The sequence below is a fragment of the Tiliqua scincoides genome, chromosome 3 (genome assembly GCF_035046505.1).
Source record: "Tiliqua scincoides isolate rTilSci1 chromosome 3, rTilSci1.hap2, whole genome shotgun sequence".
Lineage (NCBI taxonomy): Eukaryota > Metazoa > Chordata > Lepidosauria > Squamata > Scincidae > Tiliqua > Tiliqua scincoides.
Window position 1 is genome coordinate 102,423,098 of NC_089823.1, and position 16,735 is coordinate 102,439,832.

Here is a 16,735-nt window from a genome sequence, read left to right on the forward strand (position 1 = left end):
CCAGTGAGCAGGGCTGTCGTGGTGCCAAAATGGCTGCTATGGCATCCTGAGCATACTGGGCAGCCGCTGCCTGCTCCTCGGGGGGGAAAGGGACACTAGTCTCCTTCCCCCGGGTAAGGAAAGTAGCCCTGTAATGGGGCTACTTGACTCCGTACTAGCTGTTTAGCCGGTGCAGAATAATGGAGTTCCGTTTGGGCTGAGAGGCCTGATGTGTGGCATCAGATCTATCGGAGTTCTGCTCCACAGGTCACGCCCTGCTCTTTCCCCTTCCACACCTTCTCCCTGCCCTGGAATGCTTCCTCCACCCCCACTTATCTCTCCAGTGTTTGGAGCTCTGGGTAGTAGTCGCTCATTCTCCAACCGGTGCTGGCTCAGCATGGGCTCATGTTCAGACAGTGCCAGCTGGGCAGTATGTGTCACAGGCGTACCTTATGGCACGTTTGCAATGCTGCGCACCGGCGGTGAACTGGTGCACCAGGTTCAGGATCGGGCCCTTAGGCTTCTTTTGGTATTGTTCATGTGGAAACATTCTGTGTATATAGATTTTGTTCTCTAGATCAGGGGTGCCTAAACCCCGGCCCTAGGGCCACTTGCGGCTCTTGAGGCCTCTCAATGCGGCCCTCAGGGAGCTCTCAGTCTCCATTGAGCCTCTGGCCCTCTGGAGATTTGCTGGAGCCCACACTGGCCCGATGCAACTGCTCTCAGTGTGAGCGCAACTGTTTGACCTCTCAGTGAGCTGTGGGATGAGGGCTCCCTCCACTGCTTGCTGTTTCACATCTGTGATGCAGTAGCAGCAGAAAAGGAAAGGCCAGCCTTGCTTTGTGCAAGGCCTTTTATAGGCCTTGAGCGATTGCAAGACCTTCATTCATTCATTCATATAAGTTCATCTTTAATATATTTATTTATGCAAATATATGTAAATTTATTCAAATTTGAAATGTAAATTAATTCTTTTTTCCCTGGCCCCTGTCACAGTGTCAGAGAGACAATGTGCCCCTCCTGCCAAAAACTTTGGACATCCCTGCTCTAGATCAAAGAATTTGAAGTTTTTTTACTAGCTACAAAATCATATCATTATAGGTCTGCATGTTAGCAGTAACAAGTACATGTCTGATCTTCACTTGTTGGGTTTTTTTTTTTTTGCTGAAGTGTTGCTAATTTGAATGGTATAAGGTGTATATGCGTGTGTAAATTATGGGATAGATAAAGAATTTCTCTGGAATAGAACTTTTATTCATTGAAGGATAATTCTATGAGCACAGGTCTCTTCATGAATGAAACTCCTTCTATTTATAGAGCAAAAAGTTAAGGTTCAAATAAATCTTACATTTACATTTGAATATTACATTTCAACTGAAAGTGAACTATTTACATGTAAGGTTAAAATGAATTCTTGCACTACTATTTTCCTTAGGAGATGAACTAAAGAAATACAAATTCCTCATCGGTACCAAGTGAAATGAATTGATATGCTAAGGTGGAATTGGATGACAGTGACCTAGAAGAGAGAGAAATTTACTTCAAAACCCCTTGGAGGTTTTTTTGGGAGGGGGGTTTGTTTTTTCCCCCCTGTTGGGTTCATATAAGGTTTAGCTATAAACAAATATAACAGAAATGAAGTAGCTTGGAAGCTTTTTTTATCAAGAGATGGTATTTCCAATAAAACAGAGAACCAACAGCTGACTGCTGAAACATATAGTATTCTTTAACCAAAACCTTTTCTTGGTTCTTACTTATGCCTCTCAGTAAGTTTAACCATACCGACTACATGTTGTCTCCATTTAAGAAGCTTTCGCTAAGCAAATTGAATCTCTCTGGAGAAAGTGAGGGAGTATAAAAGTAGAGTTTAGACACTTTGAACAGACCTTTTCCAAAGTGCTGATTGTTCATCTTCACAAGTCCTTAGATTTAACAGGTAACTGCTGCTGAGAAAACATTTGAATATATGGGGCTTCTCAAGAAAATGTACATACAAACTTAATAGTGTCAAATTTATTATGCTATAATTTATATATTTATTGATTATGCTATAATTCGTTTATATACTATAATACTGTAGTTAAAGTATTACAGTATTTGTGTGTGTGCGCGCGTGCGCTCGCGTGCACATAGAGGGGAGGTTCATTTCCCAGGTTTCAAAGTCACATTCAGCAAGTCTAGATTGTAACCCAGTGTTTTGCCCTATACTCTGTACAACATTGTCAAGGAACTAAAAATAGAAATAAAACTTAGCTAACACCTGAGAAATACTAAAACTAACTAGGAGCAGGGATGTTACAACTCCATTAACTAAGAAAACTAAAGACAACCAAGACAATATCCCTGCTGGAAGTTCTGCCAGAATAGAACCCTAACCCTGGACAATTGTGATCTTAGACCTAGAACTTAGACCCAGAAGAGCCAGGCTTAAATTCCTGCTCAGCCATGAAGCTTCCTGGGAGACCCTGGGCCAGTCATGCTTTCTCTAAGCCTCACTTACCTCACAGTGTTGTTGTAAGAACAAAAGGAGGGAAGGAACCATGTATGCCAACCTGAACTCCTTGTAGGAAGGGTGGTATAAAAACGTGGTAAGTAAGTAAATAAAAATAGCAATCCAAGTTGGTTGCCAACAGAGCTGGGACTTTTTAGTAGATAAAACTGCAGTGACTGATACCATGGTCAAGTTTCTTTTCAACTGAAGGGGAAAAAATCTGCATGTTCTCTCTTCACCCACTCCATTTTAAAATCTTTTCAGTATGGATTATCAAGTTTAGCAAGGATTTCCGCAATGGAACTTGCTTCTGAAGCCAAGGTTGTGCCTACTCTTATGCATGTGGGTGTTCTTAGTATTCTCTGAACTAAGCATACTTTGCTGTACAAATAATTAAAGCATACCTTTTCCTTTCTGTGAATGTATTGTGTACACTGTGTATTAAAAAAAAAGGTTTAGCCTCTCTAGCCTCTGTGGAATAGTGTGTTTCTTTGCAAATGTAACATCTTGTTCTTCTGAACTCCTTCCAATGCTTTTACTTAATGTGAATGTTCCCATGTGGTAGAAATTGGAAAAAAAAATAGGTTAGTCAAAAACTCTGTGGTGGATGTGTGTGTTTCTGATAACCTTTCCTTGGAAAATTCTGTCCTAGCGTAGTATATTGTCTTAAACTTTTGATAAGCTTGTTTCATGTTAGAATGTAGGGGGAGGGGGAAGCAATTGTTTTTTATTAAACCCTTTCTACTTCCATGGTTTACCTAACAAAGATCAGTTTACATTTGGTTGACAGTGTAATATTTGTTCAGAAAACATTTATATTTTCAAACAGTATGACAAGAAAAGTATGGAAATATACCAAAACTTTCTGAAAATTTTTATTTTCCTAATTGGAGCCTTTCTGGTTAGGATGTCTTGATGTGACTTTTTATCACAAAGTGTTCAGGAATGCTATAATTCTTTTTCACAGAGAAAACCAGAAACTTTTATGAAACCATAATACTCAATACCAAAATTTGTTTAGGGACTGTAAAGGGGACTTGCTTGTTTTCTTTGAAATGGGGAGCAATAACCTATTAGTTTCACTATCATCGGCATTAGATTGACATTTACAGCTGCTAAAACAAGGTTCCATAGCATTCAGAGGTATAATAAAGCAGATAAACTATGTGATGGTTGTGTAACTCCTTGATTATAACAAACCAGGCCACATTTAGTGTAAACTTCATGTCAATTTAATGCTAACCTGATTAAAACAGATTGCTTCTGTTCAATATATATGACTAACTGTATACTTTCTGTGTCAATCTATAACTGAAGAAAATCTTGCCATGAACCTGTTTTGTTGTATACAGGTGGTGCCTCTGTATCCATGAGGGATCTGGTCCCGGAACCCGCACAGATACTGAAAACCATAGATAATGAAATCTGCAGTTTTCCCGCCCACTGGGGTTTTGAACACAACTGGTGCCTTTCTCAGCCAAAAACCGAAAGTGCCCTTCTAGGACTTCCGGAGGCCATTCTGGGCCCGTAAAGGCCCGTAAAGGCTTTTTGGACCTTAGGAGGCAACCAGAGCACAGCTCCAGTTGCTGTTGGAGGTTTCAGGTTGGGTCAAATCTGGCTCAATGCAGATCCGTGTAGAGCCAGATCTGTGGATAAGTAGACTCAACCTGTAGCCATCTTTTCCACAAAAATTGGTTGTATTATATTGGAACCTTTTCACTTATGATTCAGTTCAAACCTACCTTTACTGTAAAATATAACTTCATTAAATATCCATGAGCTTAAAATATGTAAAGAGGCTGTGTATTTCCATTAACTTGAATGTATTTATGTTTGTTTTTAGGCAAAACCAAAGCTAATTGAGCCAATAGACTATGAAAATGTCATTGTTCAGAAGAAAACACAAATACTCAATGATGCCTTGCGGGAGTTGCTACTTTTTCCCTATGATGACTTCCAGGTATCTTTTTTTTACTTTTTAAAACCCTGCATGATTGGTCTTTATACAATAGCCTACTAACGCATCAGCTATTACTGTTGTATTTGGGTTGTTTTAAAAACATAGTCTATGGCTATTGTTTATAAACTGTTTTTTTCAGATAGCACGGCCCAGAGGTTCCCAAACTGCGGTGTCACAACCTCTGTCGCTGCCCCCTTAAGGGTTGGGGCAACAGCAACTGTGTTCATGTGATCACCACAGTTGCACCACTGTTAGGAACAGAAGGGTTTTTCCTACTCATCTGGGTGTCGTGATGGCTCTCCAGAGGGTCTGGCAGACCTGCTACCCCCCCCCCCGAAGTTCTCCCCATACCTCTAAACCGCTACAAATAGAAAAAAAGCCCAGTTTTCATCACAAAACTGGAAATGGATATTTTTTTTCTATTTGCAACAGTTTGGAGGAGTGGGGAGGATTGCAGAGGGGGGTTTGCAGACTCCCCAGACCCTCTGGAGAGCCATAATGACCCCCAGGTGCATAGAAAAACCCCTTCTGTTCCCAATGGCAGCACGGTTGTGGCAGCCGCATCACTACACTCTCCTGTCTCCCACAAGCACTTGCAGGATCCCAGACTCACCCAGAGAGTTTGGGAACCACTGGCATAGCTTGTTTTAGCAGTTGATATTAGCACTTCAGGGAGAATATTAATGTATGTTTCCTTGAGCAGGTGAAAAGTTGATTGGTTAAGTTGAATTGGTTCAAAATGTCACTACTCAATTATTAACAAGGGCTGGCTGAGGTTATTACTCAATACTGTATTGTCAGTTTCTGGATTCAGTTCAAACTTGCAGTTTACTTTGAAGTCTTAAATGGAATGGTTCCTGTTTATATCTCCTTTCTCCGCTCCTTCCATATGTTCATATCAACACTGAAAGATCTGTACTTTCTGTTCCTCTCTGCTCTCTGAAATTTAGCAGTTAGCTTTGTAAGGCGGCACTCTCTTAGTTATGGTGACCTCATTGAGCCATGTCTTTCCTAGGGAGGCCCACCTGGCTCAATCGCTGTATTCAGTTTTTGCCATATGGTGAAAACATAACCTTTGGTTAGTGAGCAGCTTTATTATTGGTGAAGGACTTCAGTTTTTGAACTTCACTGCCACCATTGTGTTTTGGTTTACTGTGGTTTTGGCCGTGTTGGGTTTTGCTTATAAAAGTTTCATTGTATTTTCTGAAGTTATATCAGTATTTAATTTATTAGCTGTTTGGCTATCTATTTTTTTAAATTAATTACTTTTGATCACAGAAAGATGGGTGTGGGACTAAGCTTTTTTTCTTTAGGAAGGCATTTTTTTTTGTTCAAAAAAAATGCATGAACAAAGATTATGCTACCGAAACAAGGTTTTAAGAACTATGTGCGCTACTTCAGAGCTTTGAAAAGGCATTTCCTTCCTATGGATTTCAAAGAATGTGGCAAGTGTAGTGTTTAAAGACTCTTCTGTACACTACTTTAAAATTTCTACTATGAGTAGTTTCCATAAATAGCTAGTCTTCTAGATCAGGGGTGCTCAAAGTTTTTGGCAGGAGGGCCACAACATCTCTCTGACACTGTGTCGGGGGCTGGAAAAAAAAAGAATTAATTTACATTTCAAATTTGAATAAATTTACATAAATGAATATATTAGAGATGGAAAATGAATGAATGAATTCAATCCAGTTTATGATTCCATTCACCCTAATAAGAGGGGGATCTTCATGCCAGTTTATGATTATATTCACCCTAATGAGGGGGGATCTTCATGCCAGTTTATGATCTCATTCACCCTAGTAAGGGGGGGGGATCTTCATGCCAGTTCATGATCCCATTCACCCTAAGAAGGGGGGAATCTTCATGCCAGTTTATGATTCATTCACACACACACAAATGGAGGGGGGATCTTGCACACTTTCAGACACATACACCCGCCTGCTCACCTGCCTCCTCGCCCTCTCTCCTTCCCTCCTTCATTTGCTTGGGCTGCCTGCCTGCTTGCCCAGTTGCATGCCTACCTGCCTGCCCATGTGCTGCTGCTGCTGCCTGCCTGCCTGCCTGGCTGGCCAGGCAACCAGCCCTCCCTCGCTTGGGAGGGAGACGTGCTGCAAGCTGGGCTGGGCTCCCCTTCCTCGTGATCTCTCTCTCTCCTGGCTCAGGTTGCAGGAGGGGAGGGGAGGGGAGCCGAGCCAAACGGAGCTGATCCCAGCCCAGCCCAGCCCAGCCCATGGGCAAGAAAGAAGAGACTAGCAGGCAAGCACACAGGATCTTTTATAGTGGGAAGTAACGTGAGACCTGCAAGTCTCACGTTACCTTCCCACTATAAAAGGCCCTGCACGTCAGCTGGGCTTGTCTTTCTTTCACTGCCACTGAGCTCAGCGGCAGCAAGGAAAAGCAAGGTGTGGAGCCCTCACAGCGGGCCAGCGCGGGCTGGGGTGAGGGCTGAGTGCCTATTGGAGGTTGGGGGACCCCTTGGGGGCTGGATGGGGACCCGCAGCGGGCCGCAAATGGCCCGTGGGCCGGGCTTTGGGCACCCCTGTTCTGGATGGTCTCATTGCATTATGCTCTATACTTGAAAATGTTACATCTACATTGTTAGGTGTACTAACAAAAACAGTAGTGTTAACCTGCTTCATACGTAGACGGAGTGTCTTCTGAACCCAGTGTAAAACTGTTCTGAATACACTGGAATTGGTCACTATTGGTGATTATGGTGTGACAGCATTATAAAACTACATGGAGATTCCTTAGGCTTATGGTATTGGGAACTTGAATATACATTCCAAGGACTCTTAGTCAGGGCTAAGGTTTTTATGGCAGTCACTGGTTTTCTCTACTGGATTCAATCTCTTCTGAATGGTTATCCTTTCTTTGAAAGATCAGGTGGGCTTGCTGGGGGTGCTTGTGGATCCAGTTTTGTACCTGGAGGGTCAGGAGCAGTTTTGGTCAATAGAGGTTGGTGTGCCAGCTGCAAATGTTAGATTAGGCCAGGGATGTCCAAACTTTTTGGCAAGAGGGCCACATCATCTCTCTGATACTGTGTCAGGGGCCAGGAAAAAAAGAGTTAATTTACATTTAAAATTTGAATAAATTTACATAAATGAATATATTAGAGATGGAACTTATATGAATGTATGACGGTCTTGCAATAGCTCAAGTCCTTGCACAAAGCAAGGCCGGCCTTTCCTTGCTGCCACTGCTGCATCACAGATGTGAAACTGCAAGCAGTGGAGGGAGCCCTTATCCCACAGCTCACACGAGAGGTCAAACAGTTGCCCTCACACTGAGAGCAATTGCGTCAGGCCAGCACGGGCTCCAGCAAGTCTCTGGAGGGCCAGAGCTCATTGGAGACTGGGGGCTCTCAGAGGGCTGGACTGGGAGTACTCGAGGACCGCAAGTGGCCCCAGGGCCCTGGTTTGGGCACCCCTGGATTAGGCCATCAGTTCTTAAACTGTCAGGGAGAGTGTGAGCTGCAGTAGGTGTGTGCGGAGGCGGGGGAAAGGCAGCAATGTGACCTGCTGGATTGCGGCACTTTGGAGGGGTACAGGGGCTTGCTGCCACTTAACAGAGCCTGCAGCAGCCTTTTGCAGACCCTCAAAATCGTGATTACGACCACTTCCGGTTTTGTGTTCGTGACTTTGGAAGTGGTCATGATCGCAATTTTGAGGATCTCTACCTGTTGGGAAGCCCTGCGGAGGCTGCAAGGTGTCTCCCTGCACCCTGAAGAAGCTGCTGCAGGTTCTGGTAAGTGGTAGCAAGGTCCTACGCCCCTCCAAAATGGTGCGATCCAGTGGGTTGCATTGCTTCCTTCCCCCCTTTCCCTTAAGGGGGCTGAGGCCAGGACTCTTTGTCATGATGCCCCAGTCTGAGAAGCACTGGATTAGTCTATAATCACCTGCTGTTCACTTCCGTGAAATAGGCAACTAATTCATACGAATCAACAAATATCAATGTATGTTTTTATACAAAATTAATACAGATTATAACTTCTTCCCAAAAGAATACTATCTCTATACAAGACCATGTCATGTGCTTAAGTGATGTTTCAGGTGAATTACAACAGCAGTAACTGAAATCTTTGGTCAACCCTATGCAGGTGTTGCAGTGTCTAAAACACTCCTTTTTTGCTTTTAAATTTATTGCATTTTAGGATGCATAGATATTGCATTAATACTAGTTGAAACCATTTTCTGTTGATTATATAAGATAGGTGTTGGAGGAAATTAAAAATAGTTTCCCCTTTGGGGGGGAAGCAGAGTAGCTTAAGCAGCAGACCCCCCCCCTTTGGGTATCACCCCAGGGAACCTCCTACACCAGGCTGACTGCTAATCAATGCAAAAAGACAAAGAGGCAATGGCTTGTTAAAGTTGCAAAAAGGAAGTTATTTACTTACAGTTCCATTGAGTGTATATTTACAGCATCTGATTAGGATCAGAGGTTCAGCTAACACTTAGAGATAGCGAGGCCCTGGAGCTGCCTCGCCCTGCATGCCTTGTGCTCAAGATGGCCTGGGCATCAGAGCCCTGGTGTGCCCATCTTAACAGGTCCGTGGTCAGAGGACAAGAGAAAGTGCTCAGAGTAGAAGGGAAGGATAAAGGGTTAGGGCCACACCCCACAAGGATCACAGAGAGAACAGTTAGGAAGGTCAGAGTCACTGGGCCATAGCTTGATCCCTTCTGGACAGCATCCTGGCCCCTCTGGACAGCAGACAGAGTTGCACCAACGCCAACAATAGGCAATCCAATTCTGTATCCCAAATCTTTCTGAAGCTTTAAATGTCATACTAAGTAACATCAGATATTTATAAATTAATATTATAGACTCCTTTTTCTCAATTGATTCAATAAATATTTCTAAAAGTGTAGGATAATCAGAAGCTGATAATGCCACTGGACCAAATGTATGCACTGACAAATGTTGTAACTGTAAGTATTGCCATTCAGCTGATACTTCGTAAATCAGTGGTTCTCGGACTTTTTAGTACCAGGACCCACTTCTGACAATCTGTCAGGATCTACCAGAAATGATGTCATTAACCTCGAAGCGATGTCCTGTCACGAAGTGATGTCATCAAGCAGAAAACATCTCTCAGTATGACAAAATGAAATTAAAATAGATACTCGCTTAAATCAAGCTTAGATCATCACCTTTCCTTATCTCCAAGATCACTCAGGGTTCAGGGCTTTTCAAGTAACTGGCAGCACCAGAGAAGCAATGGGTCATTCCATGTCAAGTGATCTAGTTTTTGAAAAGTGCCCCGCGCGACCATCACGGATTTTAATGAAATTTTGTGTGCAGAGTCCCACATGTCTCAAACGAACTTTGGTAACGTTTTAGGTTCGCCAGTGGAGTACTTGTGGAGATATACCCATTTGTTTGACCCCATACTGCAACCGTGTTCAGTACGATTGTGAGATTTTGACAGATTTGAGACATAATATCTCCCTTGCTATTTTTTTCAAAACAAATGAAACATATCTACTTAATACAACTTTTTGCGCTCTATTTAATGAAACTAATAACAATTTTTGTTGAGCGCGTCCAAAGTGGTTAAATTGCAGCAAAGTTGGCCAAAAAAATCAGTGCTCCAAAATAATCCAAAGTTTAATGTTGAATAGCTCCAGCAATAATTAAGTAATAATTGTGAAATTTAGGGCATAATATCCCAATATAACTTTGTTTTCAAATATGTAATTTCAACCTCCTAGCTCTTTCTATTGGTTTACAAATTAAGTATAAAGTTGATGATTTTTGTAAAAAGGCCAAAAATAGGGTATTTTCAACCTGCTTTTACAAAAAAGTACCTTCTAGAAATGCTTTTAAACTAATCTCATTAGAAAGAGCATGTTTCAAACCCCCCAGAAAAATGGGTTTGATTTTCTAACGCGGGCAAACAGTGCCCAAAAAGAGGGACAAAGTTGGGAGACAGTGGTAAGTAAAAGTTTACAATAGGTATAAATTGAAAAAAATTATTTAAAATAAAGAACAACCCTCCTAACCCTCTTAAGGAATTGTTGTTCTGTTTTAAAAAAAAAAAGATTCCCAAACACCCCAAAGGTTGCAATCCTATTCACAGTTACCTGGGATTAAGCCCCATTGACTATCATTGTTAAAATATATATACATAGTAGCCTCTTACAGATCTGTACTTTTAACATTTCCCAAAATGCAGTCACATACCATGGTAGCATTAATATATTACAAAGAAAATATACATTGAAATGAATAGGAACCCACCTGAAATTGGCTCGTGACTCACCTAGTGAATCCCAACCCACTGTTTGAGAAACACTATGGTAAATCATATTTACTCGTAGTTTTGTCCAGTTAGTTGATTCTAGTAAGTAAAAATCACTCTAATATGTAAACATCATCCTATCAGTCCAAGTCTTCCACAGAAAGGATTCCTTCCCAATTAATTCAGGATTAACCCATAACAATAATTTACCATGTGAATATAGATAAGGTTTATAGTTCTGTAACATTATGTTCCACTAATACCTAACTGAAGAAACAGTAGATGGAATATTTTTGTTTGGTAGCTTTTTACAACTGTGGACCCAATGCCTTCCATTTAGAAAGAGGGTCAAAATAAGAAGCTTTCAAAATAGTCCAAGGTGGATTTCTTAAGTGTGAGGGAAGATCTCAGAAGATAATAGAAGTTAAAAGATATGCCTGATGATATAAACCAGAGGTTCCTGAGCTGGGGCATTCGATACCCCAGCTAGGGAAAGCTCTATTGCTGCCTCCTTAAGGGGTGGAGGGGTCTGGGTAGATCCGCTCTGCAAACCTTCCCAAGCTTCAGAAGAGCAGTAAAGAGCTCACAAAAAAGACCACTTCTGGTTTCTCAACAAAAACAAGAAGGAGGTGTTCTTTTGTTTGTTTGTTTTTACTGTACTTTATAAGCATGGGTAGGCCTGCAGAGGTGGTCACAGGTTCCCCAGACCCTCTGGAGAGCCATAGCAACCCCCCCCCCCGGTATGTTTTAAAAAACCCATCCCCTTGGCAGCAGGATGATCAAGGTGATTGTGTTGCTGCCTCCCCCGCAAGCACTCACCCCAGTTCCCAAACTTCTAGAGAATTTCTGAACGATGATATAAACTAAAATCTAGATATCCAGATCCATGCCATGCCTGTACCTGAGGTATGACTATGCAGCCTTTTCTGTTGTGCCTTGTCTGTGGAATGCCCTAACCCAGTTAGACTTTTCTGTAATGATATTTCACACCAACCTGAGGAGCTGTAGATTTGATTACACAGGCCTACAAAATTCAGGGTCAGAAAAGTTTTTCCCAAACTTTATGGTGGTTCGATATGAATTTGGGGTGCCGATTCAAAAAATGGCATCCGTTTCGCCCTATTGTGTCTAGTTTTGGAGATATAGTATAGCCTCATTAGTGAACGGTTGAAGCAACTTCCTCATGAGGAAGCCATTTTTGGAATTAGCATCCCAAATATACCCAGGAATTGGTGTAACGCTTAAGGAAGCAAAATGTGTGTTGGCCTGTGTTATTTTTCTCCTGGTCTGTAGCTGGTTTTTGTCTGCTGTGTGCTTAATTTTGTTTAATTTGTTTATTTTGTTGTTATAACTATTTTTGATCAGTAAATCTCATTTTGAGACAAAGTGAGGAATAAATTAATAAAGAATATATAGTATTGATAGTTATCTGGGAAAATTGGGCTTTTTGAGATTTTTTATCAGATTCCTTTCCAGACACCCCATATTTTTATAAAAAGCAAAACTCCACAATATGCTGCCACATTCCTAAGATTTGCTCCCAACCCTTTGTAAATGTTGGATGGCAACAATTACTGTAATTTTCTTTCATGGATTTAGAGAATTTATTGATTTTTTCTGTTTTTTGGTGATTCATGATGGGTGTGTTGATTTCTGGAGATGTGTGTTTTAACTCTTTGAAAAGGGTTTTTGTTTTATAGAAGGATGTCCTTCTAAGAGGTGTTGAATCATGGTTATCTGTATGTATGTATGGGTAATGCTATTTTTAGCACAATCAGGATGAAGAATCCAGGGAAGGACCAGCATTGAATGCAGGAAGCAGGTGTGACTACAAACAATAGCAAATGTTAAAGTGGCTAAAAGACACTGAAACATCTTGGATTTATAATCCTATTAAAACCCCAATTATATTTAATGCCATTGTAGAGTGCCATTGGAATGCTTCAGAACAGGGGTGCTCACACTTTTTTGGCTCGAGAGCTAAAAGCCCGGAGATCTACCAGAGTTTTTTTACAATGTTTGCGCCATCATAACATATAACATTTATGTGTACAATGTATGTTGGTGTACCTTGCATAACCGCATGAGCCAATATTGCACAACACAACATAATTAACTATAAACATTTTTTGTAATTACTTGAGTTTACTTTGATGACTTGCACTGAAGTGAATCAGCCAAGGATGCATAGTCGGACAGTAGCTGCTGACAGCCAGCCTCAAGCACACTTCCAAATGTTCATCAGTCATGGTGGAAGGGTACTTGGACTTAATGAACTTCATATAGGAAAAGGCTGACTCACATAAATAAGTGGAGTCCTTCCTGCCTCAGGTGCTCTTATATCCCTGAGGGCCCTATTGCCTTCAAGTGGCTGCAGCTGTGCAGCACACTCTGCTGGATGCCCAGGCCTTACCCTTAAAGGGGCCACTGCTGACACCACATCTACCTCCTCACCAGATCTTCCTCGATTCCTATACAAGTGGGGGGGGGGGAGCAGATCTCTATACAGACCAGTGCAAAAACAGGGGAAAGGTGTGGGGGAGGCAAGATCTCTGTATAAACATCACAGCAAGACCAGTGCAAAACCCCTTGCACACAGAACCAACAGATGGAAGTTGGGGGGGGGGCAGATCTCCATGCATACCAGTGCAAAAGCAGAGGAAAGGTGTGGGGGAGGGAAGATCTCTGTATAGACATCACAGCAAGACCAGTGCAAAACCCCTTGCACACAGAACCAACAGATGGAAGTTGGGGGGGGGCAGATCTCCATACATACCAGTGCAAAAACAGGGGAAAGGTGTGGGGAAGGGAAGATCTCTGTATAGACATCACAGCAAGACCAGTGCAAAACCCCTTGCACACAGAACCAACAGATGGGGGGGGGCAGATCTCCATACATACCAGTGCAAAAACAGGGGAAAGGTAAGTCAGCCCCAGTAGAGTCAATGGGGCTCACTCCCAGGGATGCGTGGACGGGAGAGAAGCCTGCCAGCGGCTCCTCTCCCAGGGAGGAGCCTGCCAGGTGCTCGCTCCCTGGGCTCCCTGGGCTCACTCCCTAGGCTCACAAGCCTGCCAGGGGCTCACTCTTAGGGATGCATGGACAGGAGAGAAGCCTGCGATCGACTCATTTAGCCTCAAGATCGACTGGTAGCTCGCGATCGACATATTGGGCACCCCTGCTTCAGAAGATCTGGATGAGAATTTTGGGGAGAGACAGTGAAGTTAACATCTTGCATTTAACACTTTTTATTGTCCTTTAAAATACCACAGAATATACCTGTACAAATGAGGGTATTTGTTACTGACTGAAAAAAGACTTTACACTAATTGAAGAAAGGTGCATGAAGTTTTTGAGGCATCTCGTGTCTGAGAGAATATTCTCAAATTTTTTCATTTTTAAATACATCAATTTCAACAACTGCCTCAGCAAAATTACATTAAGCTGCATTTGTCAGTTTTGCCTACTACAGTTTAACAGAGAGAAGTGAACAAGTTTGATTTATATTCAGAAGAGCTTTCTGTATACATCATGGCAGAAATTCTGAGCACTGCATTAAAAACCTTTAAGATTTCTGTCCAACCCACAGGTGTACACATGTGATTCCTTTTGCATTGGGTAGAAATGGGTTACGTAGTACCCAGATCTTATTTTTATTCTGCCTTCCCTCTGCCTGCTACAGTGATTACAGTCTTTAAAAACTGCAAGACTGAAAAGGAAGCCAACCTACACTGTTCTATAAGTGCCATGCAAGTTATATGCTCACAAATCTCAAAAAAGACTACACTTCAGATTGAGAAATACAGTAAATTGTAGGGAGGATAAGATTTAAGAATAAGGGCCAGGAAAGGCAACACAGTTACTCACACATGAAAATTTTGGTGTACATTTGACATTGTACTTTGGTACAAGGACACCATTAGCTGTAAGGATAGAGCTAATGGTGTCCTTTTCTTAAATACACATGGAAATTACTTGCAAATTGGTTCCCTCTGTTCCCTGTTGGAGCTGAGAGCTATAGGTGGAGCATTGCATAATGTGGTCAGTTGCCCAGTGAATCTCAACCTAGATTCACCTAGATTAGAATATAAACCTAGATTAGAATATAAATATAAATAGATTAGAATATAAATATATTCTAATATAAATATTAGATATAAATATAAACCTAGTTTAGAATATAAGTCAAACTTAGTCCTCAACCTAAGTCAGGAGATTCTGAGGAATTCTGAACACAATTTACATGTCTGTCTTTCTCTAAACTTGACTTTACGTTGACTGCTGCACTGAATATAGGAACATTCTCTGGCAGATGATGGGGGCATTCCTTACACATGGGAAGCCCCTTCCCTCTGGGCAGCACAGTCATTCTGTCTAACAAAGAGTCTTCTCCTCCTGTGAGAAGACCAACTCTGCCTCACCTTGGGGAAGGGCTCTTATATAGGGGTGAGCAGACTTCCAACTTCAGGGATCCTGGACCTTTAAGAATTGTGTAGGAGAGAGAATTTCAGCAGGTGCATCTTGTCATCTGTGAGATGACAAGCTGCACCTGATGAAATTCCCTCTTCTATACAATTGTCAAAGGTCCAGGATCCATAAAGTTGGCCCACCCATGTTCTTACACATCTGGGGCTTTTGGCCTCACAGCTGCTCCAACTGGGGATCGTGCTGTCTCTGAAATCTTGGCAGTGGCTGCAACCAGTGCAGGCTGCCGCCCTGTTTGTCTGACTCAGGGCTATTGCTCAGCAATCCTTCACCTGTGCTGATGTTACTAAACTTGTTTTTACATTGACTGTTCCATTGAAAAAAGGAATATTAACTAGTCTGAAGGATGTGGTGAGAAGAGAAAGGAAACCAAACCTAACCCATTTATTTACGTCCTGTTAAGAGTTGTTACCATGTTACTCTTTTATGTTAGACTTATCAGTTGCTGACTGCCGTGCAAGCGCCACTAAAGATAGTACTAATAGAGGCCGATCATTAACTGAGGGCTTAGAGATGGGGGATTTTTATTGCAATGTAATGGGGAGGTTAAGTAAAGGATGAGTGTCATAGTTCAAGAACATACTGGTGAGAGGAGGGAGAGATGGGATCAACGACTTTAGTTTAGGGGTGGAAATGAGAAAGCAGTGAAAGTAGGTGGGGGAAATCAAGAGGGTTTTCCTACATTGACAGAAAGAGAGGCAGATATGCGCGCATGGATGCACATACAGAGATTGTTGATTTGGTGGAGGATGGGGATAGGTTGGAATATTGGGATAATTTTTCATCAGTTTTTTTAGCATAAAAGCAATCTAAACACCTTAATTACAATGTAATATTTTAAAACTGTTGTTCAGTAGTCAAAAGTGACTGTAGCCAACAAAATCTGTTTGAGATTTTATATTGAGAATCTAACCATGAGTGTGTTGGTTTTAAAAATACCTCTTCTGGTATAAGGTGTTATAAAGAAAAAATAGTTACATGTAGTTCTATGCAAATTAATGAAGAAACAAGTCCTCCTAGATTAACCATTTTTCTAGACTTGTAAAATTTTATTTTTGGATAAAATTTTATATTCATTCACTTAATGGTTTTTAATAGTCATAAAAATGCAGTGTGTTTTGGAACTGACTATATTTTTTCCTCTTGAACAGACTGCAGTACTGAAGCGAGAGCGTCAGTATCTGTGTTCGACAATTCCAGCTAATGCAGAGAGAGAAGCTCAAAGCTTATTTGTAACAGAGGTAATATTTGTAATGTATTGCTGCTTGAGTTTTTGCATTTCATGTTTTTAGGTTTTTGATTATGATTTTGATCCCCTCTGTATCAAAGATTATATGGGAAGATAGGATGCTGAACAAAACTCATCACCTGTTCTAGGGAAAACCAAGTCTGGATTTTAGATCCTCTATTATTAGCATAAATGACTCCACTGTGCAACTCAAAATATATGATGAATTAATATCTTACATTCTGTCAGAACTTGGTTGCAAAACCCAGGTGAGAAACTGAAGAAGGGGGATGTCTAACGATCCTTGGTTTGATAAGGAGTGCAAGAATCTATAAGTTGATTATTATATACCA

General features: G+C 41.5%; 1 protein-coding gene across 8 annotated transcripts in view; it reads left to right on the top strand.

Annotated features, from left to right (window-relative positions):
- DOCK9 (dedicator of cytokinesis 9) overlaps positions 1 to 16,735 on the top strand; it is a 162,972-nt gene that overhangs the window by 54,088 nt on the left and 92,149 nt on the right. For all 8 annotated transcript variants that reach the window (XM_066620091.1, XM_066620093.1, XM_066620095.1 and 5 more), the window contains exons 2-3: positions 4,314 to 4,430; positions 16,306 to 16,395. In XM_066620091.1, coding sequence (XP_066476188.1) covers positions 4,314 to 4,430; positions 16,306 to 16,395 — 207 coding nt within the window. The remainder of the gene's footprint in view (positions 1 to 4,313; positions 4,431 to 16,305; positions 16,396 to 16,735) is intronic.